Consider the following 27,914-nt stretch of genomic DNA (forward strand, 5'->3'; position numbering starts at 1 on the left):
CCGAAGAGAAGCGACCCCAAGTATGAAGCCATGGACAAGTTGGTTCTGGCCGTAGAGTCAGCATCCCAGTGCTGGAGCCACAAAGTCCTTCGAGCTACTACTTCTGCGGCTAGGGCCCAGGCTCCTTGGTGGGTTGCGTCCAAGGTGGCATCCGCCACGAATGCGGCCGCCTTATGCAACTTGACTAGGCCCTTTCGCAGTGTGGCTGGGTCTGGACTGGGATCATCCAACAGGTCATTGAGCCACATCATGGAAGCCCTAGAGAAAATCGAGGCAGCAGCGGAGGCCTGGATGGAAAAGGCGGATGCCTCATGGTTCTTGCGTAGTGCGAAGTCCAGCCATCTTTCAGAAGGGTCCTTGAGTTGTGAATCTCCTCCTTTCAGAAGGAGGGACCCAGAAATCAAGTTCGAAATTGGTTGGTCAACACCTGGGACGTTCAGGAAAGACATGAATTCTGGGGCCAAAGTATAAAGTTTGTTGGCTAATGGCGAAAAGCAACATGGATGCAGGGGACGGACCCATTCCTCTTTGGCGAGCTTATTGATGGGATCCAGCACAGGGATCGAGTGATCTGTTGACCTGGGAGACTTGAGAACTCTGGCGCCTTTCACAGGTGGAGTAGCAGGCTGCGTTTGTGCAGGTTGGATGCCCAGTCTGTCCATCACTCTATGACAAAGGGGGAGATAATCAGCCGAGTCGAAGAGGCGATAGGAGTAGTCCTCGTCCAGATCAGAGTCTTCATTCCATTCGTCAGGATCTGGCTGCATAAGGGATGAGTAGTCGTCCATCCCTGAGGGCTCACCGCCGAGTCTGCCTCTAGAGATATCGAATGGGTTAGGCGAAGATGGAGGGACGTCATCATGACAGCCAGGTTGCCGTGTAGAACTGGACTGCCGCGAAACTGCAGGCTGAGAAGATAGCTGTGCCTGAGGCTGAGGCTGAGCTTGGGAGAGAAACCCGAGTACCTCTCGCAGCTGTAACAGAAATTCTGGGGTCAACTGTAGCCCTGAAGGAGGATCAGAAGGTACAGAATGCTCCTGTGAAGGCAGATGAGGCTGCACTGGCGGAAGCAGAGGAGCCAGAGGAATATCAGAGTGGTGAGGTGTTTCGCTAGGAAAGCCTTCAAATTCGTCCTCTGATGACCCAGTAGGGCATTGAAAAAGAGCAGATACTGCTTCTTGCGCAGGCTCCTCTAAGGCCGGGGCTGAGACATATCAAGCCCGTTTGGGAGCACTGTGGGCAGACAGATGCTTAGTCTTGGCGACAGCCTTGGACTGCTTATGCTTAGATGGTTTGTGTTGCGCTTGGGCATTGCGCTGTTGACCTGCCCCTGAGGTTTGCGCCACTTCTGGTTGCTGATCTGCCATGTCAGAGTCTAGATACACGCACACAATGGGGAAGGTGAGGTATCACTCCTGTGCTGTGAGATGGTGAGGAACAGGTGCACTGAGCAGGGTGGGGTGCCAAGAGAAAAGATTGGCTTGGTTCGCTATGGCACTAAAAATGGATGGGTACACGCCCACAATGGAGGTACTGGTACTGCACTGATCAGGTCAGGGCGCCAAAAAGTAAATCGAGATGCAGTATGGGCCACAAGCTAAGTACACGCACACAATGGGGAAGGTGCGAGACTGCTACTGTACACTGCTTAAGCCGTGCCAAGGAAAAGTTTTAATGCAGTGTTGCCTAAAGCTAAGTACACGCACACAGTGGGGAAGGTGCGGTACCGCTAATGTGCACTGTTCAGTCTAGTGCATCAAAGGAAATAGATCTGCATCAATATGGCACGTACAGAGCCACATACACACACACAATGGGGAAGGTGCGGTATCGCTTTAAAACAACTGCTCAGACTATGCAGGTCCTACAGGCAGCATGGAGAATGCAGTACTGGCGCTATGTGAAAGGTGTTGTCTCAATAAGGAGAGGGCAATAAATTCTCGTGGCTCATTAAGGTTCTGCCCTGAAGGGAGAGGGGAACAACGGAAGAACAAAAAGAGCGGGAAAAGGGACAAAAAACAAAATAGCATCCGCAAAAGGGGCAGGCAGAGAAAAAAGCAAAATGGTGGCCAGGGAGGAAGGGAGGAATAGCGGGCTGGAACGGGCACCCGCAACTCAGAACAGTTAGCTGGGAGAAGCTGCTGCTGTTGGGACGGCCTCCGCGTGCTTGAAGAGCCGCAGGGAGGCGAAAAAAGGCTACAGAAAGAACTGGGGGGAGCGAAGATCGCTGCCGCCGTCAAAACGGAGCTATGAGCCACCGAATGCAAGCTGCTTAAAGGGCCGGGAGCCGCAGACTCCTGGCCGCAAATAGCAAACCACTAAAGGTTATGTTGGGGCAGGCGGGGGCCGTGGGAACGCTTACAAGGGAGTCACGAAAACAGGCTTCCCAGCGCCAAAACTGAGGGAGAAAGAGCCGCAACAGCGGGCTCCCAAAGAAGGAGGCAGCCACCGCTGCTCAACTAAAGGAGGGGGGGAAGGGAAAGGAGGCTACCCAAGAAACCCCAGTAAAAATAAACTGGGAGAAGCTGAGGGCAAACAACAAAGAACAATCAATCCCACACACTCCAAAACCAGAAAAGGAGGGAGGGGGGACACAAGGGATAACAGACAATAAGATCACACACTCCAATACAGACAAACAAGAAGAGAAATAGAGAAGTTAGCTACGCTTGTTTAGATATCCAAAAGCCTTGGACGGCTAGAATGAAACTGGAGTGGGAGGGGCCGGATGCCCCAGGTTTTGACTACAGTGTATTCTTGCCTTCGGACGCTAGATGGCAGTATAATACAAAATGATGGCAGGCTATCTGTGGAAAATTATTAAAATCTTTTCAGTCCTTGCTGCTTCAATCCCAACAGGAGATTATTGCTAGGCTTGCGTGTTTAAGTGACACTCTTACTCAAGCCCTTCCCCATAGCAAGGCCATCCCGCTCCAGCCCCAGGTTCTGGTTAACGACCATGTAAAATCCAATCCTATGCCATGTGAGGCGGAGATGGAGATTTATCAACTTAACCAGAAAAACTCCTTTGATAATTTTTCTTCTGTTCCCCAAAACCTTATCTCTTCTGTCTCTTGTGTCAACAGAAATCATTTAATAGTCCCTGTGTCTCCCCGATCTCTACTAAGAACCCTTACTCTGGTTGACTTGACCCTTTGTTCTACTCCTGCAGTAGTAATTTTTCAGCTTCGGAAATGTAAAATGGACTCAGGGAAGAACTCTCAGCAATTTCAGGGACGCAGCAGTCAGATAATGAACATCAGATCTGTAGTGCCAGCTTGCCAGCCTTGCCCTGGCCTGCATTTAAAATGGCTGTACACCAAAGCCTTGTGGGGATTTTTCCCCTGACATCTTTTTCTGTAACCTGCCAGTAAGCAGTTAAATGTTTAGTTTTGCCTCATCGCTGTGACTTGGCAATTTACAACCCCAGCTGTATGAGATTACAAGCAGCTTCACACCTTGTTATCGGTAGAAGGGGCCCGGTTCCATCAAGGCCATAAAATTCAAGGAACTGCCTTGGGAAACCAAGAGGAGGCACCTGGTGTTGTGGGAACATAGTTTTTTCATCCTTTTGACAAAATCCTAATTGGTTGTCTCCGGCTGGGCGGAAGATTTCTTCCATAAGAAGGAGCTCAGAACTTTGGGTTTTTGTGTCCCACTTCGGAGCACCACCTTGTCTCTTAGGTGATGTTCTGTTGTGGCTCCATTTCCATCCTGACTTGCAAATCCCTGAGGGGAGAAGGCTATCCATCTATAGATCCTACGGTCTGTAAGTATAGCTCAGGCAAGAAAGCTTTGTTATTTTGATTTGTGCCAAAAACTATCTTACTTGTTTTTCTTACCAAACCTTGCCCTGTTTGGGTGTATGGTAACAGGATTCAATTTGCTGCTAAAACTTACTTTGTGCACCTCTTTGTTATTTGTAATACTTTTATGCTTTTCTTATTTTTCTTTTTAACAAACTTTTGCCTGAGGCTTTGGAAAGGGCAAGGAGTGTATTGATACTCTTGTCCTGAGAAGCTCTGGTGTTTAACTGGACTCTGGGATTCCCTTCGCCCCAGAGTAGCTAACCAGTCAGAAGGGTGGTGGCAGTTACTACCTTGCAGGGTTGGTGTGAGCGTGCACAACCTTGGCAAAGCAGGATTTGCTGGGATCAATTGCCCAAGGCTGGGAATTGACTCCTGGGACAGTGAGGGCAGACAGGGAAGGCTCCCCGCTTTCGCTACAAGATCAAATACAGAAAAGCACAGTGCAGCCGAGTTGTTTGCTTTCTCCAACGTGACCAAAGGACCAGAGGTAAGATAGAATTAATTATGCCAGCATCAAGGTAGTAGCTAAGAATTCAGCATTCGGCAGCAGACGGCAACACACCCACTTCTCAGGGCGCCCATAATGCAGATACAAAGAAAAATGACACCTATTTTTAAATGTACACTATAAATTTAGTTATTGTCAAATGCAACCTTATTTTATTTCTGTCCAACTAGTGCAGCCCATGATGGCCTCCCATTGGCACCAAACAAAAATAATAATAAAATACAGTCATTAAAAGCTAAATACTAAAACAAAACAGCCAGGTAAGGGTTAACAAGCCAAGGTAACATCTGCATCGATACCACTACGCACCCCATGAGTATTAAAAAATACTCTTCTAAAAGAGAATGCAGTTTCTCCCCAAACACTGGAGGACACCAAAGAAGTGTCTAAGGTTGTATGTAATCCAAGTCACCTTTCTGCTGGGCTGGGGTGAGTTGGATGCCATGGATCTCTGGCTATGCCAGGCGACGCCGGCAGCAGTCCTCCACCATGGCACTGCCAGGAGGCTGCCGGTGCTACTGAGGGTCCACCGGGGATGGGCAGCCCAGTGGATGGAGGGCTGGCAGAAGCCAGTGGAAGCCTTGAAAATGGGGCATTCTGGGGGCATGGTGGGGAAGGAGCCATGGGGGGGGGAATCCTACTTGTGATCAGAGCCCTCCGCCAGGTCCCACTCCACCTGGAAACTCTGTCAGCCAAAATCTGGTGCAGTAAAATAATTTCCATTACAGCCTATGGGGAGCGCTTACTCCCCAGGAGGCCTGTTCATGGTAGCCAGCGCTTCCCAGTTGGCTCATGCATGTGGCTCCTCATCCACCAGCTCCCCTTCCACCAGTTCCCTGGTATTTGGATTGCTCTGTAAATGAGCTTCCTTGGGCAAGATGCTACAACTTACAAGGCTCTGCTTCTCCTTGCTACATCTCAGATGGCAAAGGAACTATAATCAGGATTTCTTCAAATGATCTTAACTTAAAGGGGGAACGATATGGGGAAAAGGTAATCTGGGCTGAACTGTGTTGGAATTTAAAGATAAAAATTACCATATTGAGTTGAGCCTCAAAACACACTGGGAGCCAATAAAATTCTCTGTGTACAGTTGTAATACACCTATGGTAACTGGTACCTGCTAATACTCTCACTACCACTTTTGGAATCAAATGAATATTTTGGATAGTCTTCACTAGCTATCCTGCTCAGAGGTGACCATAGCATGTATCATAATTAGCAAGCCAAAGCCTAAGTGACAAACTCACTTGTGGCATGAGTTTCGTTGGCACTTCACAATTACTGTTCAGGATCCTTATTGTATTAAGAAAAAAAACCTGATGTACGATAGAAGCACAGACTTACTTCATTCATGGCAGGAAATCTGAGGGGTGCTGAGATCTTCTGCTGTCCATTTACATAAATATAGACAAGGCTTTGACCAAAGGGCCTTTTCCCCGGCATATGAACAATGCTTATATTGTGCTGTAGAGACATTTGATAATACTGTTTAGTCATTGTCATTAATTCTATGGGAAAGTTACACATGGCTAGTCAATGCTGGCTTTTCCATCTAGGGGCATTTGTCCAGCCAGCCAGGCAGACCCAAACTCCATGAAACAAATAAAATAAACCATTACAGCAGATTACTTTTCAGATCACTAGGAAGAGGCCTAGATTTATTCATTAGACTGACACATATGTAATGCTACCTAGAGTAAAATGATGAAGAGCAAGCTTTGCAATTGTATACTTTCCTTCCTCCCTGCATCCCTACTCTACCATGCTCAAATTCTTCTCACCCTTCCTTTATCCAGGCCTGTTGCTAAATCCATTGTTAATCCTTAGTACACTATGCAGGGATACTCCTAAATACTTTTAGAGAATTCTTATTAAACCTCAGATCTGCAAGAAAATTTAAGAGCCTCCAAGGATTCATTTTAATCAGAGTTAACAATGGTTGGGCATCATTAATTGTGACTTACACAGTCTATGTTACTGAGATTTAGGGAAGGCAAAGAGAAAGTTGTAATTTTACATAATGGCTTCCTTTGCTTAGTAAACTGAGATATGGATTAACCTTATGCCCATGCATGCAGTCCCTTTCCTCCTCCTCCCTTCTTGGCATGCCACAGTTGACCATAGTTTCCTGTTACTTCTGAACGCCTGCTGAGTAAGTCAGTATCTTAAAACATGGTTTGAAGCTGGTTTATGATCCTAGCTTTTTCTGAACCCGATTTTCATAGTTTTCCAGTTTGGACATAATGGGGAACTATTGTTAACTGAAGATTTCCAGGATTAACCTCATGCTAAAGTACGAAGGAAAAGATAGCATGAGGATGGAGTGCATGGGGAAAAGTCTTGTGCACATCTTGAGTCATTAAGCCAAGGTACAATTGTCTGAACTAGGCCAATATCTTATTCCGTCAGGCCAGTCCCAGCCCCTAACAACAGAGACCCAAATTTTAAGAGTCCTGTGCATTATAACTAGGCAAACTGAAGCAGCCTCTCTTACCCAGAGAGAATCACAGAAGCAATGGTCTGACAGCATCACAGTCGCATACTCCTTCTTTGTACACACAGCAACCACTAGCATTCCTGAACAGGTAATAAATGCCTCAAACCCCGTCCCATTGCCTGTAAAAAAGCTGCAGAGAGAGGATTTTTAAAAAATGAATATGGACCACTTGCTTAAAAGCACACACTATGAATGAAATCTTTTTTTAAAAAAGCCTTGAGGTGTGACTCTGGCATATCCTGGCACACATTTCTTTGGCAAGAGAATATTTGTCTCCCTGAGGATGGTGGCCCCAAGACTCACCAGAGGCTATGTTTATTAATTCAGATGGAGTGGGAAGTGTTTATCCTCAAATTTCTGGGAATATTAACTTTACAGATAGATCATGCCATTTTGATTTTGGCATCTCTCAAACTTTACCAATAATACTGTACAATGACTTTTGGAGATCCTTCCTAGCACAGCTACCCAAAATGCTGTTTAACTGAGGTGTCGAGGATTCTATATGTAGTTTAGTTGGTCTAAAGACCATAAACACGAGATACAGTAGAGGGTTATCAAGGCAACCACAGAAGAGAAAAAACATAATATATACGCACACAAATTGTGCCTTTTAAAATAAGAATATAACAAACTTTGATTATCAAAAACAGTTAATAATACAGACAGTTCTGACTCAGAACTCATCTTCCTGGTTTTGATTGCTACAATGAGGAACTTGGCTAGGTCTTCTCTAACCTCAGGACTGGAGTTTACCATTAAAATTGAAACATAACATTCATCTGAGTTCCCCAAGTGTAAAGAAAGTACTGGGGAACCAAACCAAGATCTTCTATCTCTAAAGAAATTGCAACATAAAACACAGGCAAACATTTCTACTGAGCCACTTTCACAAGGACAAACTCTCAAACGCCAAAATAGCTTTGTAAATCGACTGTCTAGTAACTGCTGATGGCAAAGCACTGAACCTAGTCATTCATAAATACCTGGCAGAGAGAGGCATGGATGATTCTTACCACCGAGCTCTGGCCCCTCCCCTATAATCTCACTGTGGGCAGAATGCAGACCTCCTTTCTAATGCCAGCAGTTATCATGGCTCATCCTGTTTTTTCTTTGTGCTGCAATTCCATTAGACCACAGAAATTAAGTAGAGTTAAGCCAGGGATATTTGGGAAAGAGTCCCTTAAAATATACAGTGAATTGAGTATGCATTTCAATAGGTGGCTCTCTTCACCAACACTTACTATATAAAATTCCAAGCATGAAAACTGGTCATTAATTTCTTCCAGCCAGTTTTTTTTAAAGGACTATCTATCCGTATTATTTAAACTTAAAGAAGAAACAGCCGGTTGAGTGATTGCGATATCAAATAGGCAATACTCTTTGCACTTCAAGCTGGACATAACATCTACATGTTTTTAAAAGTACAACACGCCAGATTAAGCCACTTTTAAGGGATCGGATACATCATCATCAACCTCACACACCCCCTTTTTAGAGCATGCAAAACTTGTCAGACCCAGAGACCAGTAACAAAAACAAAGACTCCTAAAGACTAGGAGCACAGAGGTAGGGGAGGAGGTTAAGATTACCTCGCTGCTGCTGCTGCTCTGCACTCTAAGAACTCTCCACAGGGACAAAATCACTGTTACTTTCAATGGCCTGCACTCTGAGAGCAATCCATGGGAGTCATCAAACACAGTGTCTGATCTTGGTTGGTTCTGGGTGCCAGTCACAAACATGCTGCTTTATACAAAAATCTGTGTCCTAACTGTCTAGGTTTTGCCAGTCATAAGTAAAGGGTAGGTGGAAGGTTCACCCTTCCTGAAAGCTATTTTTCATTGCAACTGCTTGGGGATACAAATCCTTTTCTGGAGAGTGACTCGTGTGCGTGCGTGCGTGCGTGCGAGCGTGCGAGCGTGCGACCGTGCGTGCGTGCGTGCGTGCGACCGTGCGTGCGTGCGACCGTGCGAGCGTGCGACCGTGCGTGCGTGCGAGCGTGCGAGACAGACAGACAGACAGACAGACAGAGTCGCTGACTCCAAACAAGAGAGCAGAGAGCGATTCTACACTGGAAGGTGGAAGGGGAGAGTAGGCTGGGGGGAGGGGACTGCCTCTCTCTTGAAAGAATGGTTTCAAATTGCACACACACAAACCTGCCCTGTCCCCCAAACGTACCCTCTTTCCTAGGTATTTTTCCTCTTGTTATCCACGTAAATCACCCTCCTCCCTGGCTGTAGCCGATCTGTATTACAGAGCCTCCCACTCTCAAACATTCTCCTACAGCTTCCCAAGACTCACAGGCTTCCTCCTTAACATTTCTTGGCTGAAAAACCATGCAGTGTGAAGGGACTGTTTTAACCAAGGGTCAGCTATGCTGCCCCATGCTGGAGATCAAGCATGTGGCTGCGAGGAGACAAATAGGGCACAAGCAAGCCAAAGAAGCATGCAAACCCACGTTGCCTTGCTAATGCCATAGATCTAGGGGCTTTCCCTTCTTCATGCCATCACAGTTGTCATACCTGTAGAGTTGCTTCCTCTTGGCACCCTTGCTGCTGATGCCAGGTGTCATTTGGTCTTGGTCCAAGCATAGCCAAGCACTGAAAGCGAATGCAGAGCCTGGCCATTTCTGAATAGGTGGCACTGCAATGCCCGCCATACTATGGGACAAATCAAAATACTGCAAGGCATTGTCCAGGCCTTGCTTCCGAGCCATTGTAAGAATTGCACGCATGACGGGGACAACATAGGGGTGAGCTTGCTTCGGCTCCTTAGTCCTCAACAGCCTAATGAGCTGGAGCAATTCTTCAGAGCTCATCGACTGACTCCCCAAAGAACCCAAGAGGGCAATTAGGTTCTCAGCACAGGCTCTGTGGAGCAGAGAGTGTTTACCGAGGGTCTCCACGATACGGATGACCATGTTCGTATTGACACATATTGCTCGACTCTGCCTGTTAATACAGCAAATTCGCTTCAGCAAGTTTGAGATGAAAACCTGAAGATCGTGTGACTCAAGCTCTGGAAGCCACTGAATCAGGAGCAACAAGGGCTGGACGTTGCTTATGCCCAACATTCCAACAGATGCGTGGTCACCTTCAACGGCCTTTGTGGAAAGCAAACATAATTGTTACTCACAACTAACAGGAATAGGCAGTTAGCTGAAGAATTAACCTTTCAAAATGAAACAATAACAATAAGAAATCTTGCAATGGCACTCTACAAAAGCTTATTCTAAAACAAATCTGGTTTCTCTTTCAAGTGCCACAAAGACTTTTCTTTTCAACAGAGTAATGTAGCTCTAAAAATTATGGGACTGTAATTTCTTAACTAGAGCTCATTTACACTTTCTGTCTGTCTCTCTCTCTCCACACACACACCACACACACACCACACACACCACACACACACGAGTGCCTTGAAAAAGTAATCAGACCCCCTGACCAATGCTCTCATATTACTGAATTACAAATGGTACATTGTAATTTCATTCTGTATGATATTTTATTTTCAAACACTGAAACTCAAAATCAATTATTGTAAGGTGACATTGGTCTTATGTCGGGAAATGTTTGTAAGAAACATAACAAACTGAAACATGTTGCTTGCATAAGTAGTCAACCCCTGTACTGCGGACGCTCCCAGTTTACACAGATGAAAGAAATTGCCCTATTGAGGACACAATTACCTTACCATTGGCCTCCACCTGTGAACCATTCAAGTTACTGTCATATTATCAGGATAAAAACCCCACTGTTGAAGGATCATTGGTCAGGCTGTGGAACTGAAGGAAAATGAAGGCCATTCTACAGAAGTGAGAGATAATGTAATACAAATGTATAGATTAGAAAAAGGGTATAAAATAATATCCAAGTGTTTGGATATCCCAGTGAGCACAGTTGGATCAATAATCAGGAAGTGGAAGCTGCATCACACCACCCAGGCGCTGCCAAGAGAAGGCTGTCCCTTAAAACTCAGAACTCGAACAAGAAGGAGACTTGTGGGAGAAGCCACAGAGAGGCCAACAATCACTTTGAAGGAGCTACAGAGTTCAGTGGCTGGGCGTGGAGGAATGGTGCACCAGTCAACCATATCAAGAGCTCTGCATAACACTGGTCTATATGGGAGGGTGGCAAGAATGAAGCCATTATTCAAAAAGTACCATCTGAAACCACGTCTGGAGTTTGCCAGAAAGCATGAGAGTGCCCCAGCTGTGATGTGGGAAAAGGTTTTGTGGTCAGATGAGACCAACTTTTCCCCAAAACTCGAAGTGCTATGTGTGGTGCATACCTAACACTGCCCATGCCTCAAGACATGCCATCCCTACAGTGAAGTATGGTGGTGGCAGCATCATGCTGTGGGGATGCTTCTCATCAGCAGGGACTGGGCATCTTGTTAAAATGCAAGGAAGAATGGATGGAGCAAAATATAGGGAAATACTGCAAGAGAACCTGCTTCAGTCCACTAAATAACTGAAGCTTGGGAGGAAATTCACTTTTCAGCAGGACAATGATCCCAAGCACAAGGCCAAAGCAGCACTGGAGTGTCTCAGGAACAAAAAAAGTGAATGTCCTACAGTGGCCCAGTCAAAGTCCTGATCTCAACCCCACTGAGAATCTGTAGTGCTCTTTGAAAATTGTGGTCCACAAGCAACATCCAACCAACCTGAACGACCTGGAGTGAATCTGCCAAGAAGAATGGGCCAAAATCTCTCCAACACTAGGTGCAAAACTGGTACTCCAAAAGACTTAAAGCTGTTATTGCAGTGAAAGGTGACTCTACTAAATATTAATATGTGGGGGTTGAATACTTATGCAAGCAACGTGTTTCAGTTTTTCATGTTTCTTACAAACATTTCCCAACATAAAACCAATGTCACCTTACAATAATTGATTTTGAGTTTCAGTGTTCCATTACACACATACACACAATGTAAACAATAAGTGTAAATTAAATCAAAATGCTCTGGGACATTTCTATCCAGGGCCATACGTATACAAGAAACAGGAGCAGGTTACTGTTTCTATTTTGTGTACATTTTGACTTTCCAAAGAAATGTCATAAACCTGATGCTGCCTGTTACATTTGTTTCCCATGCATATGCGTGAAAGTGCGCAACAGTGGTGTAAAACAAATTCTATTTCAAGCATAGGGGAAAGTGGACTTTAGTGCATAAAAACGTATGCCACAATAAATCCGTAAGTCTCTGCCACAAGACTCTCTGTTGTTTAGAAACTTACACGGTGACCCCAGTTAAAACAATGTTTATAACAAACAGATGTCTCACCATATTCATAAGTTCTTCAAGTAGTTCTCGTGATGGCTGACCCATAGATTTTAGGACTTCAAAGATATGGGCATAACCAATTCGTTCCTTAAACACTTCCTGAGGAATAAAATTAACACTGCACATAAACAGCGTATGGTTTACAAAGATATGGATGTTCTTTAAGGTGAAGTTTATCATACCAAACAGTACAAATTGCAAGGTTAAATTTATACTCATTATTTGATGGTAACTATTTGCTTTGGTGCCTTCATGTATTTTTTTCTGCATCTATAGCAAAATAGGCCACAGTATCTAGTTAGTGAGCCCCATTACGAAAATCAAGAGAAGTGATAAGATGTTCTGCAATCCTCAAACAAAATTCTGTCTGCATAGTGAAAAAATAACCTTTTCATCCATTAAAAGCACAGTTAAGCAAGTGGCTGACTGTACTGCTAATATGCTTTGCTAAATGGTGACTGCCGCAGGGTGTACAGATGCAGCAGAATAAGGCAGCAGAATTAACTGTACTACTTGGAACCACAGGTAAGCAATACCACTTGCAAAAACATGTAAAAAAAACCCTGCAAACAGAATACTAGGATTATCAGGGAGACAGGAGGCAAAGGACAAAGTTAGAACCTATAATAGTTTTCCAGTTGCATGGAATTTTTAGCATAGGTGAGCATTCAAAAATGTGACTTCCCCCACCTGCTGTCTGAAGTGGTACAGTCCATTCTAGTCCCCTCAGCACACTACCACTTCACTCCACTAAAGGGGAAGATCAGGCCTGAGTGGGATAGCCTCTCTGTGATGGTACAAGACACCTAGTTCACTGGTCTGGGCGTTAAATATAGCACACTGTACTCTCTGTGATCCTTTCCAGTCTAATAAGGACTACTAGAAAAAGAGCCGTCAATATAGCGACAGGGAAAGAGGAGTCAGAAGCCTAGGGAGGCAACCACTATGAGGAAGCGATCCTTACCTTAGCAGCAGGAGATTTGTGCATCACTGCCGTAAGGGCTCGAATGGCTGACACTGCCAAGCAGTCTAGCTGTCCCTGAAATACCTGTAAGCATCAAAAAGACAGGACATGTTACGCACAGGGAAATAAAACACTGACACCTTAAAGGGCACAACCCACCCCATCCTTTCTTGCTAGGATGAAAACAAGATTTCATTTGCATGCTCCCCAATCATCATGACTCACCCACCCCAACTCATGGATTTTATGACACCATAAACCTACAAGAAAGAGGACATGAGAGAAGGATAGGCGCATGTTTTCAGGAAGAGAAGGAGAGAAGCACTCACTCGTACCCATTAAGACATTTTGACTGACAAGTTTCTTCATGCTTTTAATGGACAATCTCAAGAGGGAGGGACTAAGAAAGATGCCCTATGCATAACTATCCAGCTTCCTGGCCATCAATCCTTTATTGAATATGTTGGTAACCAACATCTTAGTCCATGCTCCAGCACATGAAATCTTCTTAAAGATATTATTAATTGTGCCTGCATAGTCTCCTACTTCAATAATTAATTTGCCTCATAGTCCTTCCTTCACTCATGGTATCACAAGTCTCAAAAGAGTCACAATTCTTTCATTGCCCCTTTTATTCTTTTTTTTTTAGTTCCTTCATATTAGTGGTGGACATTTTGCTATTTAAAAAACTAGAAATATTTTGCCACTGAAATCCATTTGAGAATCTGGAGCGCACAAAAACAAACAGGAGTTAAATAAAATAAATGAAGGCTATTAGATGAATTAGCTCTTATGCAATGATCATCATGCTGGGTTATTAACAGATTAACTTAGACAGAATCAGGGTTCAACAAGTGCATTCTTTTCACCGGTTGCAGTCATTCTGCACAAGAACCTATTTGTTATTAAAACCTCTGCACTATTTCTAAATAAGTAATAAGGTAAATACTGACATTTTGCATTTTTCTCAGGATGAAAACATTAAAAAATAAAGCCACCAATTGCTTCCCACCTCCCAGATTCAGTCTGTCCATTGTAACATAAACACTGATTTTTTAAAAAATCGGCAACAGAATCAAGACATCATATCCAACCACACAGATTCCACAAAGCCCCAGAGCCCAAATACACCACAGTGCTTAGACAAATACAAGGGTGGGGAAGAAGAGAGAAAGGAGGGCGGAACTAAAATAAAACAAAATCACCAAGTTCATAGTTTTCAAACTGGAGTTCTGTTCCTGAACTTCACCTTCCTCAGTTTAAGATAAAATACAATGAATATTGTAGGTATTAAACACTTTGACGTTTTGGTTAGTCTGATAACAGTATTGCCTTAATATGGATTTTGGAATGTTTCAGTCTTGAAACACATTGAAATTGTGATTTTCAATTACTTCAAATAAACAGATATATAATGGACAAATTCTGGCCTCTGAACCAATCAGAAACTGCCTAGTTGTTTCAAGGAAGACGTTTTGAGGTGAAGTACAGGAAATGTCTCACTCCACCGATTGCCACTGTGCCTCAGCTTCAACTAAAAGCAAAAGGTTGGTTTGCTGGAGATACCTGTTCCTGATTCATTTCTGTCAGTAATTTGTTGGCAAGGTCTTTCTCATTCTTGTCTGCCACCTGACTGTTAGCATTTAAAAACAGCTGTTAAAATGGGAGATAAGAATAATGGGAACAGGCGCATTAAACAGACGATCTGCAGCCGAGACAATAAAGGCTGGGGTGAAAAAAAACCCTCACTATCAGCAAGTTAACACAAAGGTTGTAACAAATAAAAAAGTTCTCTTTCTTAAAGGAAATAACTAGGATTGCTTTTCCTTTCCAGATGTTGTTTCAACAGATACTAATATGGAGACAGGAAACTGTCGAGTGTCTATGGAGACACAGAAGGAGAAGGCCAAGATCTGGCGATTCTCATCTCGTCTTCCCACCCCCACCACCCTGCTGTATGGTGTTAATAAAGGAATCAAGGGAAAGGAGTTTTGTATTGTTTCTACAGGCATCTTGAATTCAGTGGGCCAGTGCAAAAGTTAACATCCTGATCTTTTGAATCATAGTTAAGTGATAAGGTGTAGGTTACAGGTCTGTATACTTTTCCCCCAATACCTCATTTTTTGGTACAAATTTTCCTGGCCTTCTGCTGATGACCTTAAACCATACTGCTTAAAGGTTAAGTCTGCACTGGCTTTAATTCTGGTTAGTACTAAGTGTGTCTCCTCTTAACCAGAATTTGCAAATCAAACCTTAATTTAAAATTGTAGTCAAGAGCCCAGATTAATATTAACTATAGTTTATTTATCTATTTATATTTGATTTTTATTTCACCTTTCCTCCAAAGGCCTCAAGGCAGTATACATGGTCCTCCTCCCAATTCTGTCCTCGCTACAATCCTATGAAGCAGGTTGATTTGGGAGCTGATGACTAGCCCAAGCTCACCCAGTGAGAGCTTCAAGGCTGAGTAGGAATTTGAACTTGGGTCTCACTAGTCCTAGCCTGACACTATCTAACCACTACACTACATTGACTCTCTAGTCAGCTTCTCTGAGCAAGAGGTATCCCCACTGAACATGTGAGAAAAAATATGCATCTAAGAGAAAGGTTTACGAAATACAAAGAAAAACATTCTGAAGCTACGTCAATGAGTTCAACATACAATCAAAAGAAAAAAAACTAGCATGGTTAACACACACACATACACACACAACCACACACAGTGTTAAGTGTTAAAACACATGCACAAGTTTAGTTAGTAATATGGCATCTAAGCAGAGTTACAGCAGCTTTGCCAATATTGCAGAATAATTTCATAATTTAGGAGATTTGGAGAGAGATGTCATCAATATGCAGATGACATCCAGCTCAATCTCTCTGTTCCATCTAAATCAAGAGACGTTGTTGAAGTGCTACTCCAGTGCTTGGAGGTGATGATGGGCTGGATGCGGGCCAATAAACTGAAGCTGAATCCTGAAAAGACAGAGATGTTATGCATCACAAGTTCTTAAATCCAGGAGGGGAAAAATGGCTTGTCCTGGACTGAGTTGCACTCCCCTGGAAGGAGCAGCTCCATAGTTTGGAGGTGCTCCTGGATCCAAAACTGTTCCTGGAGGCTCAGGTGGTCTCAGTGGCCAGAACTGCCTTTTTCTAACTACAGGTGGTTCACCAGAAATGACAGAAATGACTTAGTCACTGTACTCCTTGCTCTGGTAACTTCCAGACTGGATTATTGCAATGCACTCTTCATGGGGCTCCCACCTTGACAATGATTTGGAAACTTCAACGTTCCATTTAGAACTCATATAACCTCAGTTTTAAAACAGCTGCGTTGGTTTCCAGCTCGTTTCTGGGTCCAATTCAAGATGCTCACATTAGTGCCTAAAGCCTTAACAACTTAGGCCCCAAATATGGGAAAGGCTGCCTCCTTCCCGACAGACCCCCTTGGGTGTTAAGCAAAAAGGCCCTTCTTAGTAGTTCCACCAGTTTCAGAAGCTCGGGGTGCAGGTGACAAAGGAGACAGCATTCTTTGTAACAGCCTCTAAGTTGTGGAATTCCCTATATACTGAAACTGCAACCTTCACTATACAGTTTTCGTCATATGCTGAAGGTGCACCTCCTTACCCTGGCCTTTGACACTTGAGACGTATATTTTTAGGACCCACCCTATTCTTGCAACTGTAATTTGTTCTAATCTGTTTTTAATGTTGTCTTTTAAAATGTTGTGGTCCATCCTGAAGAAAAACCAACAAGGAAAACAAAAGGAAATGATTAAATATCATTCTTCCTTCTTGTACACAAAAGGAAAAAAAACACAATTACAGTGCAATCCTATGCACTACTAGGTTCAGTAGGTCTTACTCCCAGGAAACTGAGTAAAGGATTGCACTGTCAGACCTGAAGGTTTGCTTTTGAGACTACCCATGTAGCAACTTTAATTTGACCATTTAATGAGACTCTTTGGAATGTAAAACCAGAAGGTATAAAGAATCCCTCTAAATAAATAATCCTTAAAAATTCATTATGCTTACCATTTTAGACTGCTCAAGATGCCCAACGCATGCACACCAGATGCAGTGGCAACAATCCAACCACCCATGGATGTCCCACATACATACTGGGGCTTTTCAGGCACCTTGCCCCTAAAAAATGCTCTGAACGATTAGGGGACCTTCACTATACAGTTTTTGTCATATGCTGGAGGCACGCCTTCAGAATGTAATCTAATGTAATATCCAGCATGAAGAGAAAAATCAGCAGAAACCCCAGAAGCACTTAAGGTGCTCAAATGAGACTCTTTGGATCAGGAACTCATACAGAGTCAGATCACTGGTCAGTCAAACTCAGCACTGTCTACGCTGATGGGCAGCAGTTCTCAAAGGTTTCAAACAGGATTCTCTCTCTGGAGCTTCAAAGTGGGACCCCTTACATGTAAAGCATGTGTCCTACTACAGACCTACAGTCTTGGTTCCAGAATTTGAGCATGGAAGTTCTACCCACTCATGGTCCTCCTCTGCCCCCTCCATGTGGAGGAGTGAACAGGGCTTCAGTATTGGACTACGTGCATTGCAAAATTACCTTGATCAAAGAGGAGTTCTGATGTTCTATTTTCTCAATATTCTGAAGAGGCAAACCCGCAGAAGAACACCACATCCTTTTCTGCAGCCTGTGGAGGGAGCATTCCCATCCTAACTTTTCAACAACACTGTTGTTAAAAATGTGGTAACAACTGCACATTTGCAGATGCAGCTCCGCACTATGCACCACACACTGACAACAATTATTGTTGGGAGCTGTGATGTCCTTATATGTTAAAACCTGTAAATATGGTAAGTGCGGGTTTATTAAGGGATATATGGTAAGTGAAATGAATGAGAGGGGGGAGAGCATGGGTTGGAAGGCTGGAGAATGCTTGATGATGATTGGCTGAGTGTTTGAATGGCTGAAGGTATAAATGGGAGGATGACAGTTGCAAGGGGGTCAGTTGGTGAGAGTTGTTGGAGAGTCGTTAGTGGAGAGTTATTTGGATGGGTTGGCTGGCAGAGTTCTGAGGGAGGGTTGGATTATATATTTGGCTGATATTTAGACAGTATATATATGACCAGAAACATAAAGAGTGACACTATATGAAACCATACACTTGTTAAACATTCCTAAAGTAATCTTGTTATTTCCTGGTGTTACCAAATAAATACTTTTATTGGTTTACCAAAAGCCTGATCCTTGGCTGGGAATACACAGACCAGAAGGGAGGGCAGGGTAATTACCAAGGCTGAAGGGAAACTGTATCATATGGTGGCAGCGGTGAAAGGAGATATTGTAACAACATCAAGTATCCAGAGCAACCCAGGATTGTATGTTTTATAGACAAAGATACAAGGGGGCTGTGGACAGCAAGGGCACCCAGACACAAAGTAACAAGCTACAGAGAGACTAAGGCAAAGTCTCTAGCAGCACTGTTTACAGGGAGTGACTGGTGGTGCTGCCTAGCAGTGGGATCTTGTGAGATCTGTGCTAGAGCAGAGAGGGGAAAAATAAAAACAACTATCCTGACTGGTGGTGTCCTGAGGTGGTGCTTAGTGAAAGGCGGTAGCCACAAGCTGGTGTGAACCTGACAGGTGGAGCCAAAGGTGGGAACGTTACAGGAGCCAGGAAGCAAATGGGAGACAGAGGCTGAAGAGCATCCAAGCAAGGCAATTTACTACCTGGCATCCTCCGCCCCAGCCTCCAACAGTTCCTGAAACATGGTTATATTTGAAGAGGATTAGCATTCTCTGCTTTTGCGTTGATGAGGCCCAACAAATGCAAAAGGAAAATGTCTAAAACAATGCTGTAAAAGGATTGTTTTTATTCTAAAAATTACTTGAAGCGTTTTGAGGCTATATGTCCCTTTTTTCTGGGTATTCTAATATAATGGCACTTTCAAGAGAGAGTAGAATGTTGGAATGAAGAAAATCCACTCTCTCTCTTGAATGTTCAAAAGAAGATAATCAGGAGAGAATATATTCTTTTCAACATGCTCTCTCTACAGAAGAATGCCTACTATTTATTAAAAGAGGTTACAGAGAATTTTTGGATATTTGCTTTTGTTGTCAACTGGTACAGCTCTCTTAGGTCTGGTCTATGTAGATGAGGGCACAGGAGGACTGGGCAAGATACATCCTCAGTGCTGGAGAAAATGAACAATGTCAGGGGACTCAAACTGAGACTTTTGGCAGCAGGGCCCAGGTTCCCTATTTTCTGCACCCATTTGGGCAACTCTCAGATAGAGAGAACTGTTGGTGTTGTCCACCTCCCAGGAGTGGCCAGAAAGTTGTGCTGCAATTCATCAGCTCAGCCAAGCCAGCTGATCTAGGGAGGAAACAAGGGCCTGGCTGGCCTTTTATATACTGCTCCCTGAAAAAAAGTGCACACACAGTCTTACCAAACAAACACCTCTATCCTCCTGTTCTATGCAACAGAGCACAGACTGGAAGCCTATCCACAAGAAGGTAGTTGCTACCTTCCAAAATGGCTTGTTTTGTTTTTTAAGAGAGATATTTGTTAGAACAGCCAAGAGAGGCTAGAGAAAATGATACATAAAGTGCTTCAGTGGGGGGGACACAGCATACAATGGAAACATAACAATGACCTGAGGAACTGAGCTAGCAGGTATGGCTAAACTACCCAGCCCTAGGATTCCCTGTCCACATAAGACAAACACACTGGCAGGATACACACCTTGAATTAACCACCACTGAATCCTTGATGGCATGAGGTTATTATGCATGACAGGTGAAATTAAATTCAATGTTGTTGTTTTTAAGTCAGCACAACAGGACTAACAGCGCAATCCTACCCAGGTTTACTCTGAAGTCAGTCCCACTGATTCCAATAGAACTTACGGCCCAGTAAATGTGCATAGGACTGCAGGCTGACGTTTATTCAGAAATGCTTCATGAAGTCAAGTTGTTGGTAAGGTGCAATTCCTAGAACAAAAGTCTTGTGCAGACATAACCATGTGCAACCCCATAATGTGCAGAATGGGAGCCAGTCGTGAGAAGATGTCGTCTCTCTTGCCTCTTTCTTCCACTCTCCAGAATGAATCCTCCCTTCTACGGCTAGCCATGCTTGTGTTACATGTACATCAATACTAACATGGCTAATGTTAGCCAGGCTCCTCTTAACAAGGGTCTCCAAACCCACTTGAAACCAAACTCTAGTTGACAAGGGGACCATGCTTAACATTAGCCACTTTTTTTTTACACTGCACATGAAACTCTAACAGCAATCCTGTGCATGTCTATTCAGAAGTAAGTCTCACTGAATCCAATAGGATTTATTCCCAGGTCATTGTGTATACTACAGGATGGAAACCATGGTCAGTGGGTAACAAGAGAAGAGAGGGAAAGAAATCATTCAGAGAGAGCTGGGGGGGGGCAGCACGCATACCAAGGGACAACTCCCCATTTGAACATCACGGTTTGCAAACTGTCCTGCTCAGTAAGAAAGAGCATGCACAACGTAACTGGGAGGAAGCACTTTTCAGGAGCACTCAACGATTTCAGTACGGAAAGGGAATTGCCACATCTGGATTAAAACAGAGGTATAGATAACTGAAAAGGAAACCTGTGGATTGTGTCTTTTGTGAGAGGAATTTAATATTCATTTATTAGTCATGGCCTGGCCTGCCACCAACACAACTTTTTAAAGTGCATCAGGAGTACAAGATGGACATCTGAATAACAATACAAAAACAGCTCCCCTCCAAAGCTTTGGAAGCACTCAAGAGTATTAACAATATTCAGGAAGTACAAGTTGTTCCTTTGGGGATATAAGAGTGCTCACATCGAGCCATTTTGTACATTATCATGACAAAGATTTTATCTAATATGTGGCCAAGGTATTGGAACAACTGAGCACTTACAAAAGCCGGAACATTCCCTTCATATATATTGGGGGGGGAGATTAACTGTTGTACAACCTTCTGTTTACCTTGCAGTTTTGCAGCAGTCGAATCAGATGTTCAAAGCAGTTACTATTAAGGAAAATAGCTTGTAGAACAGGCCTGTCTGTGCAGTCTAACATGGCAGTGATGGTATCTAAGAAGGGGAAAGTGAAAGTCAAAAGAGAAATAGATTATATTTTTTTTTTAAAAAGACTTTTTTGATTTAGCCTTTGCAGTACGGAAACCCAAGTATGAGCCTCAGCAGTAAACCCAAAGGAATTTGTTAAGGAAAAAAAGAAGGAATCAGTTGTTAATGTTGGTTGTTGTCTTATATATCGCCCAGGGATGGCGAACATTTGGCCTTCCTGACATTGTTGGACTACAGCTCCTATCAGCTCCAGCAGACAAGGTCAATGGTCAGGGATGATGGGAGTTGTAGTCCAGCAATACCTGGAAAGTTCCTCAACCCTGCATTACATACAAGTAGAAAGAGATAAGTCTACTTTTGTTAAGAATTATGGCATGTCACCATAAGAAGAGTCCTGCTGGGTCAGATCAAGAGCCCATTTTGTCCAGCAGCTTCTTTCTTACAGTAGCCAACCAAATGCCTGTGGGAGCCCCACAAACAGGACATAAAGCAATAGCCATCCCCCACCCCTGCAGTTGCCTCCAAGAAGTGCTGTTCAGAGGGATATTTACCATCATAGCTAATAGCAGATCCATCTTTCATGAATTTGTCTGATCCCCCTTTTAAATAGTTAGTGGCCATCATAATATTTTATGGCAGTGAATTCCACAAGTTAATTTTATACCATGTGAAGAAGCCAAGCACTGATACATAACATTGTCAAGACCTTGCAAGTTCCCACCAGGGTCAACTTCCAAGCCCAGGACAATTGATCCTGGCCAGGCACAACCCGTGCCTCCCTTACCAAGGCCAAGTTAAACCAACAACAACCCTGCAAGGTAGGTAGACTGCCACCACCCCTTAAACCTGGTCACCTACTCTGGGCCAAGGGGAAACCCAAAGTGCCAGAAATAGAACTGCCAAGGATTGCAAAAGAAGAGCCAAGAATGCACTCGAGGCAAAATACCCAACTACACAGTAGTCTGTTGCTAATTGGTCAAGGTGCTGGATTCAGAGCCAATTTCCCCCTGAAATGAACACACACTGGTAAATAAGAGATAGCTTTATTAAAATAAAATGTAAGTACAAGAATAGAGCAGCAAAATATTTCCTGAAACCAAATACCCCTAAGAGTTAGGTTAAAAAAAAGGCAAAGAGTTTAAGTCACAGGTAAAAAATAACAAAGCTGTCTAGCCTAATCTATACTCACATAATACAGGTAAAGCAGCAGAGTAACATCATGGTTCCACATCTCCCTAGAGATGTATATCCTGGATAGCAGATGGAAGATGGAACCCCAACATCAGGTAGCACCAAGGAACAATGGGAACAAAGAGCTAAATTCTTGGTTCTATTTTTATGGGGAAAAGCCCAGCAACAGGCAGGAATTAATTAGCCAGTCAGGGGGGCTTTCTGATGATGAAATCTTCTGGAGCTTTTGCACCTAACGGTCATGTGCTTTTTCCGACCTTCCCAGGCCTGTGGCCTTGAGGCACCAGTCTCAGACTGATAAGGAGGTGTTCTTGCTTAGTGTTTAATTGAGTTCACCTGTGAGAACTGACAAGTTTCCTGGCCTCCCAGAGGCCCTAATTCAGGCAAGATGTTTCCCCCACAGCTCCTTGCCACAGAACCATTTTAGCTGACAACCTTACAAACCAGACATTCTTGACAAATATAACAATGAAAATATAACTCCTTCTAGCAGGACTGTCTCTCTTTTTTTTAAGGTATTCATTTAGATATTCAAATTGCATTTATGGTATGCGCAAAACAAATTGCTTTTAAAGCAATTTTTTTCTTTTAACAAAAGTTAAGCAAAACATTCCACACACATTTCATGACTGTTGAGAATGTCTGCTGTGAAACAGTTGCTCTCTTTTAAAAGCATACAGCTCCATGCAGCATCACTGTAATTTTGAGTACGTGCTTAGCACACAGTTACTCAACCCAGATTCTTCAGGTTCAGGGTGGGCCAAAAATCAAAATAAATCTAAAATAGCTAGGACTGTGTGTATCTTCTACAGGATGTCTGAAGCAGAAATCTGCACATCTCTGCCTTAAAGTAATTGACAGCTGCTGGCAGTTAGAGCAGACAGGACTAGTCTAAATGGATCAAAAGTGTCACACGGTGCAAGAGCTGGGATCAGTCAGAACGCCTTGCTTTTCTGCCTGGGATCTCACGTTACCTATGTTGATGCCTCCAGAAATGAGGGATCAAATCACAAATCAGCATAAACAGATTAAAGGAGCCAAGCAAACCATACTCCAAGGGTGGGGGACTTGTGGCTCCTCCAGATGTTGCTAGACTCTGATTCCCATGAGTTCTGGCCAGCACAGCCAATGGTGAGGAATGATGGGAGTTGGAGTCCAGCAACGTTTTGTCATACAAAAAAAAAGACCCCTGCCCTCCTACACCTTCTTCATTTTGTGAGCTACGCCAAAGAGAATGAAACGGCTTCTATCTAAGAAATATCTACAGGTTCACTTGGAAGTGCGGGCAGAACATGATTATATTCTTACAGGTGAGGGAAGTGGGTGAGAAGGAGATATTTGTCTGTCAGCTTCTGGGAGAACACAGGGAGCGGAAATGATTTTTAGCTGACTAACTTTGTTAAATCCTTTCAATTTGCTTGTTGTGAGATTTCCCGATATTACTTATACTGAAGAGCAGCATAGAAAATGTCTAAAAGGAATAAAATAACCCCCATCCCACCCCTGGTCAGATGATGTGACAGTTTCTCTTTTCAGGAAATGCCAAGAAAAGGAAGTGCAAGTGATTTTGTACTTCATCTCCCAACATGTTTATTTATTTATTGCATTTATACCCTGCCTTTCCTCCAAGGAGGTCAAGGTGGCATACAAACATAATTCTCCCCCTCCCCATTTTATCCTCACAACAACCCTATGAGGTAGTTTAGGCTGAGAGGCAGTGACTGGCCCAAGGTCACCCAGTGAGCTTCATGGCTGAGCAGGGATTTGAACCCTGGTCTCCCAGGTCATCGCTCTAACCACTTCACCACACTGGCTCTCATTAACATTGAACCCACTCTGATGCACCAAATGAATCAGTGACACGCTTATCACACCCAGTTAGAGATTTCAGATGCTGAATGCTGGCAGTGTCTTTGTGTTTAGAATCAGCAGCGCATAGAAGACAACTAAGCCATTGCATCTGGATTGCCTCAAGGTTCTGATGCAGTTTTATTTTGCAGGCCATCATCTCACGCAAGGCACAAAAAAAGAAGGGCACTAGACAGCCGGGTCAGCATTCTGTAAAGTAAGGATGGAGAACCTTTGGCTCTCCAGATGTTGCTGAACTACAACTCCCATCAGACTCAGCCAGCACAGCCAATGGTCAGAGATGATGGGAGTTATCCAGCAGGATGGAACCTTAATGAATACCAAAGGTAAAAATAAAAAATAAAAAATTAAGGTGAATGTAGCAGTATAAATCCTGAAAATATTTATTATAATAAGGTGAAATAAACCAAGAATGCATCAATATAACAGAATATATCTAAATTTAAACATGAAAAGTTTTTTACAAAAATGTATGTCAAAAACAATATATAAATATGAATATTGTTTCTGATATGGAACAAGATTAGTAGGAGAAATCAAATTCTAATGTGGTGAGGATGTTTTCAAGATGGTCCAGCCAGACGCGTTTCGACACAAAATGTCTTTTTCAATGGCCTTAAAGATAGAAAGAGTATACAGCACAATATAATTTATGTCTTAATATAAAAAAAAAATTTATAGAAAGAATCTAATATAATATAAAATATACTTACTATAAAACTGGCTCACAACATGAATCAAATATAATTCAGTATCCAATAAATTCTGTAAAATATATAGATATACACATAAATAAAGAAAATACAAAGAAACATCACAGAATTTTTTACACATAAAAAAGAAAAAATTATTATTTTTAAAAGACTTACATTGCAATTAATGCTATTAACATAAAAAAATTACACATTTTTTATGTGTAAAAAATTCTGTGATATTTCTTTGTATTATTTTCTTTATTTATGTGTATATCTATATATTTTACAGAATTTATTGGATACTGAATTATATTTGATTCATGTTGTGAGCCAGTTTTATAGTAAGTATATTTTATATTATATTAGATTCTTTCTATAAATTTTTTTTTTTTATATTAAGACATAAATTATATTGTGCTGTATACTCTTTCTATCTTTAAGGCCATTGAAAAAGACATTTTGTGTCGAAACGCGTCTGGCTGGACCATCTTGAAAACATCCTCACCACATTAGAATTTGATTTCTCCTACTAATCTTGTTCCATATCAGAAACAATATTCATATTTATATATTGTTTTTGACATACATTTTTGTAAAAAACTTTTCATGTTTAAATTTAGATATATTCTGTTATATTGATGCATTCTTGGTTTATTTCACCTTATTATAATAAATATTTTCAGGATTTATACTGCTACATTCACCTTAATTTTTTATTTTTTATTTTTAGTTGTCATCCAGCAACATTTGGAGGACCACAAGTTTTTCATCCAAAAAAGAAAACGGTTCTGCGGAGAAACCACAACCTGTCTCCTTTTCCATCTCCCAAGGCAGCAAATTACTCACTCAGCATTTGGATCTGTAGTGCTATGAATCTGCTCTCCCACTGCCAAGACTTCCGTGAGTTAGGCAAAGCTGCATGGTCAGAGTTGAGCAACTTGAAGTAGTTCTCCAATATGGTACTGGTTTCCACTTGCCGCTGATCTGAGCTGCTGGTTAGAAGGATGTGAACCACTTCCGTCAGGCACTTAAGCGTCAGCTCTGCCTTCCTGCTCACTTCATCTGGGTCCCTGTTATTCCACATGTCACAGTCTGCCAATACGCGCATCAAGACTTCCATGGTGGCAGGAGAAATGGCTTGAAGAGCATTTCTCTAAAGTCAACAGTAAAAATCTCTCAATAGAAGAATATTATATCAGAGAGCCTTTTTTAAAAAAAACTACTACTGACAGGCACAAATTCGGTACATCAAACTGTTTTTAAGTCTGTCATTTTACCTGGACAAAGTAGATGAGTTAATACTATGAGTTGGATCAAAGGCATTCTTTCTGCTTACAGAAGGTGTCACAGAAGGAGTTTACAGAGGAGCTGCTTAACATCTGGGACTAGAGCAGCCACCTTTGTCAATTTAACAGAAATAAACCTGGTGCCCTCCAGGTTCTTTGGACAACTGTTCTGGCTGGGCTGATGGGAGCTGGTAGTCCATTTGGAAGGCACCAGGCTGGCAAAGGCTGGACTTGAATACAGAGCAGGAAAAGGGAAACCAAACCCAAAACGATATCCTCCTTGTGCAACAATTTGTAAAACCAACTACACATGAGAACTGCTAAAGGACAGTTCAGAAGCTTTTGCTTAACCTCCGTTTGTTGTGTTGTCCTCACTGACAAATTGTGGATAACACTGAACTATGATTAATTTAAAACAAGCCCACCTCAAAATATGGTTTGTGAACCTGGCTAGATTTTTTTTTTACAATCTATAGCTTATTAGCGTTTTCATATTGTTACAATAAAACAGTACAGTCCCATAGTCCCTCTGTCCACCTCAGTTCCCTCCCCTCTGCCCCCACTGTCCTTTCCAGTTACAGTGTTTTCATTTCTGAAGTTCAGTCATTTGGTGCTTTATTCAGTGCTCAGGTTCACAAACTCAAATAAGAAGTAGAGTGTCAACGTTAATGCTGTGCTGGGGTCCCAGATTAACAAGCAAAGTGTTGGAGAAGTTCCAGTCCCTGTGCTGTGCACCTCCCACTTCTTTGGGCTATTGATACCACTCAGTAAAGAGTTCCAAAAATGTACTCCAAATCTCTTGGAAGCTTGTCTTTTTATTTAGACTAGCCACGGTTACTGGTAATCACAGTTCCTAGTTTGGATGACACAGGAAGCCACAGTTAATGAAAAGTAGAAGATTCCAAATTTCTCCTCTCAGTGGTGCAGGAAGAGGAGGAGAAACAGCTGGAGTCTAACACTGGTTTAGTGTGACCTCCCATACAACCAAAATGCATGAATAAATGAGGATACAAAGGAAACCAGCATTTTTTCAGGATTCTCACCTGCCCACCAGCCACGATAGCTCCAAAGAGATGCAACAGACAACACTTCAGGCTCTCTTTGAGATGCTCGCTTTCTTGAAAACACTCTGAAAAAAGAGAACAAGTTGCTTGTATATTAATGTTGAACCACAACATTTGTAGTTCAACTAAAATATCCCAAAAATAATTATTGTACAACTCAGCTTTTTTTCTTTTCATAACAACATCAACCCTAGAATCTACAATCAGCTCATGTTCATCATAGCAGTGACGTCTAAATCATATGCCAGAAGGAGTGGAAGTATGGTTTGAAGAAAAAAAAAGCCACCACATTGCATAAATTCACCACGTTATGTTTGGATGCAACATTTAACTATGTAGTAATAAATCATACTTTAGTAGTGAAACATGCACAAGCCTAACTTCCTCCAAGATAAGTGCTCCCCACCTCCTGAGCAGCAGGGAGGGGAAATTCAGAAACAGTTGCTTCCACTTTTACTGCACTGCAGTTTGTTGTGTTGTCCCAATAGACAAACTGTGGTTAATTTTAACTATAATGAGTTTCAAACAAGCCAACTTCAAACTGTGGTTTCTCAAGCTGGCTTGTTTAAACTAACCACAGTTAAGATAAACCACAGTTTAAGGTCCAGCAAGGTACAATTAATCAAAAGTGGAATCAAAGCTTCCAAAGTCCTCCTCCCAGTCCGCTGT

General features: G+C 42.7%; 1 protein-coding gene across 4 annotated transcripts in view; it reads right to left on the reverse strand.

Moving 5' to 3' along the window:
• Window positions 1-27,914, reverse strand: part of NBEAL1 (neurobeachin like 1) — a 158,357-nt gene that overhangs the window by 88,245 nt on the left and 42,198 nt on the right. For 3 of the 4 annotated variants that reach the window (XM_061607938.1, XM_061607937.1, XM_061607939.1), the window contains exons 8-16: window positions 27,225-27,310; window positions 25,742-26,048; window positions 21,040-21,146; window positions 14,632-14,718; window positions 13,066-13,149; window positions 12,102-12,200; window positions 9,340-9,920; window positions 6,815-6,947; window positions 5,665-5,784 (exon numbers count right to left, since the gene is read on the reverse strand). In XM_061607938.1, the coding sequence (XP_061463922.1) occupies window positions 5,665-5,784; window positions 6,815-6,947; window positions 9,340-9,920; window positions 12,102-12,200; window positions 13,066-13,149; window positions 14,632-14,718; window positions 21,040-21,146; window positions 25,742-26,048; window positions 27,225-27,310 (1,604 nt within the window). The remainder of the gene's footprint in view (window positions 1-5,664; window positions 5,785-6,814; window positions 6,948-9,339; window positions 9,921-12,101; window positions 12,201-13,065; window positions 13,150-14,631; window positions 14,719-21,039; window positions 21,147-25,741; window positions 26,049-27,224; window positions 27,311-27,914) is intronic. The other variant, XM_061607940.1, reaches the window with a different exon arrangement.

The sequence above is a fragment of the Rhineura floridana genome, chromosome 2 (genome assembly GCF_030035675.1).
Source record: "Rhineura floridana isolate rRhiFlo1 chromosome 2, rRhiFlo1.hap2, whole genome shotgun sequence".
In the NCBI taxonomy this organism is placed as follows: Eukaryota; Metazoa; Chordata; class Lepidosauria; order Squamata; family Rhineuridae; genus Rhineura; species Rhineura floridana.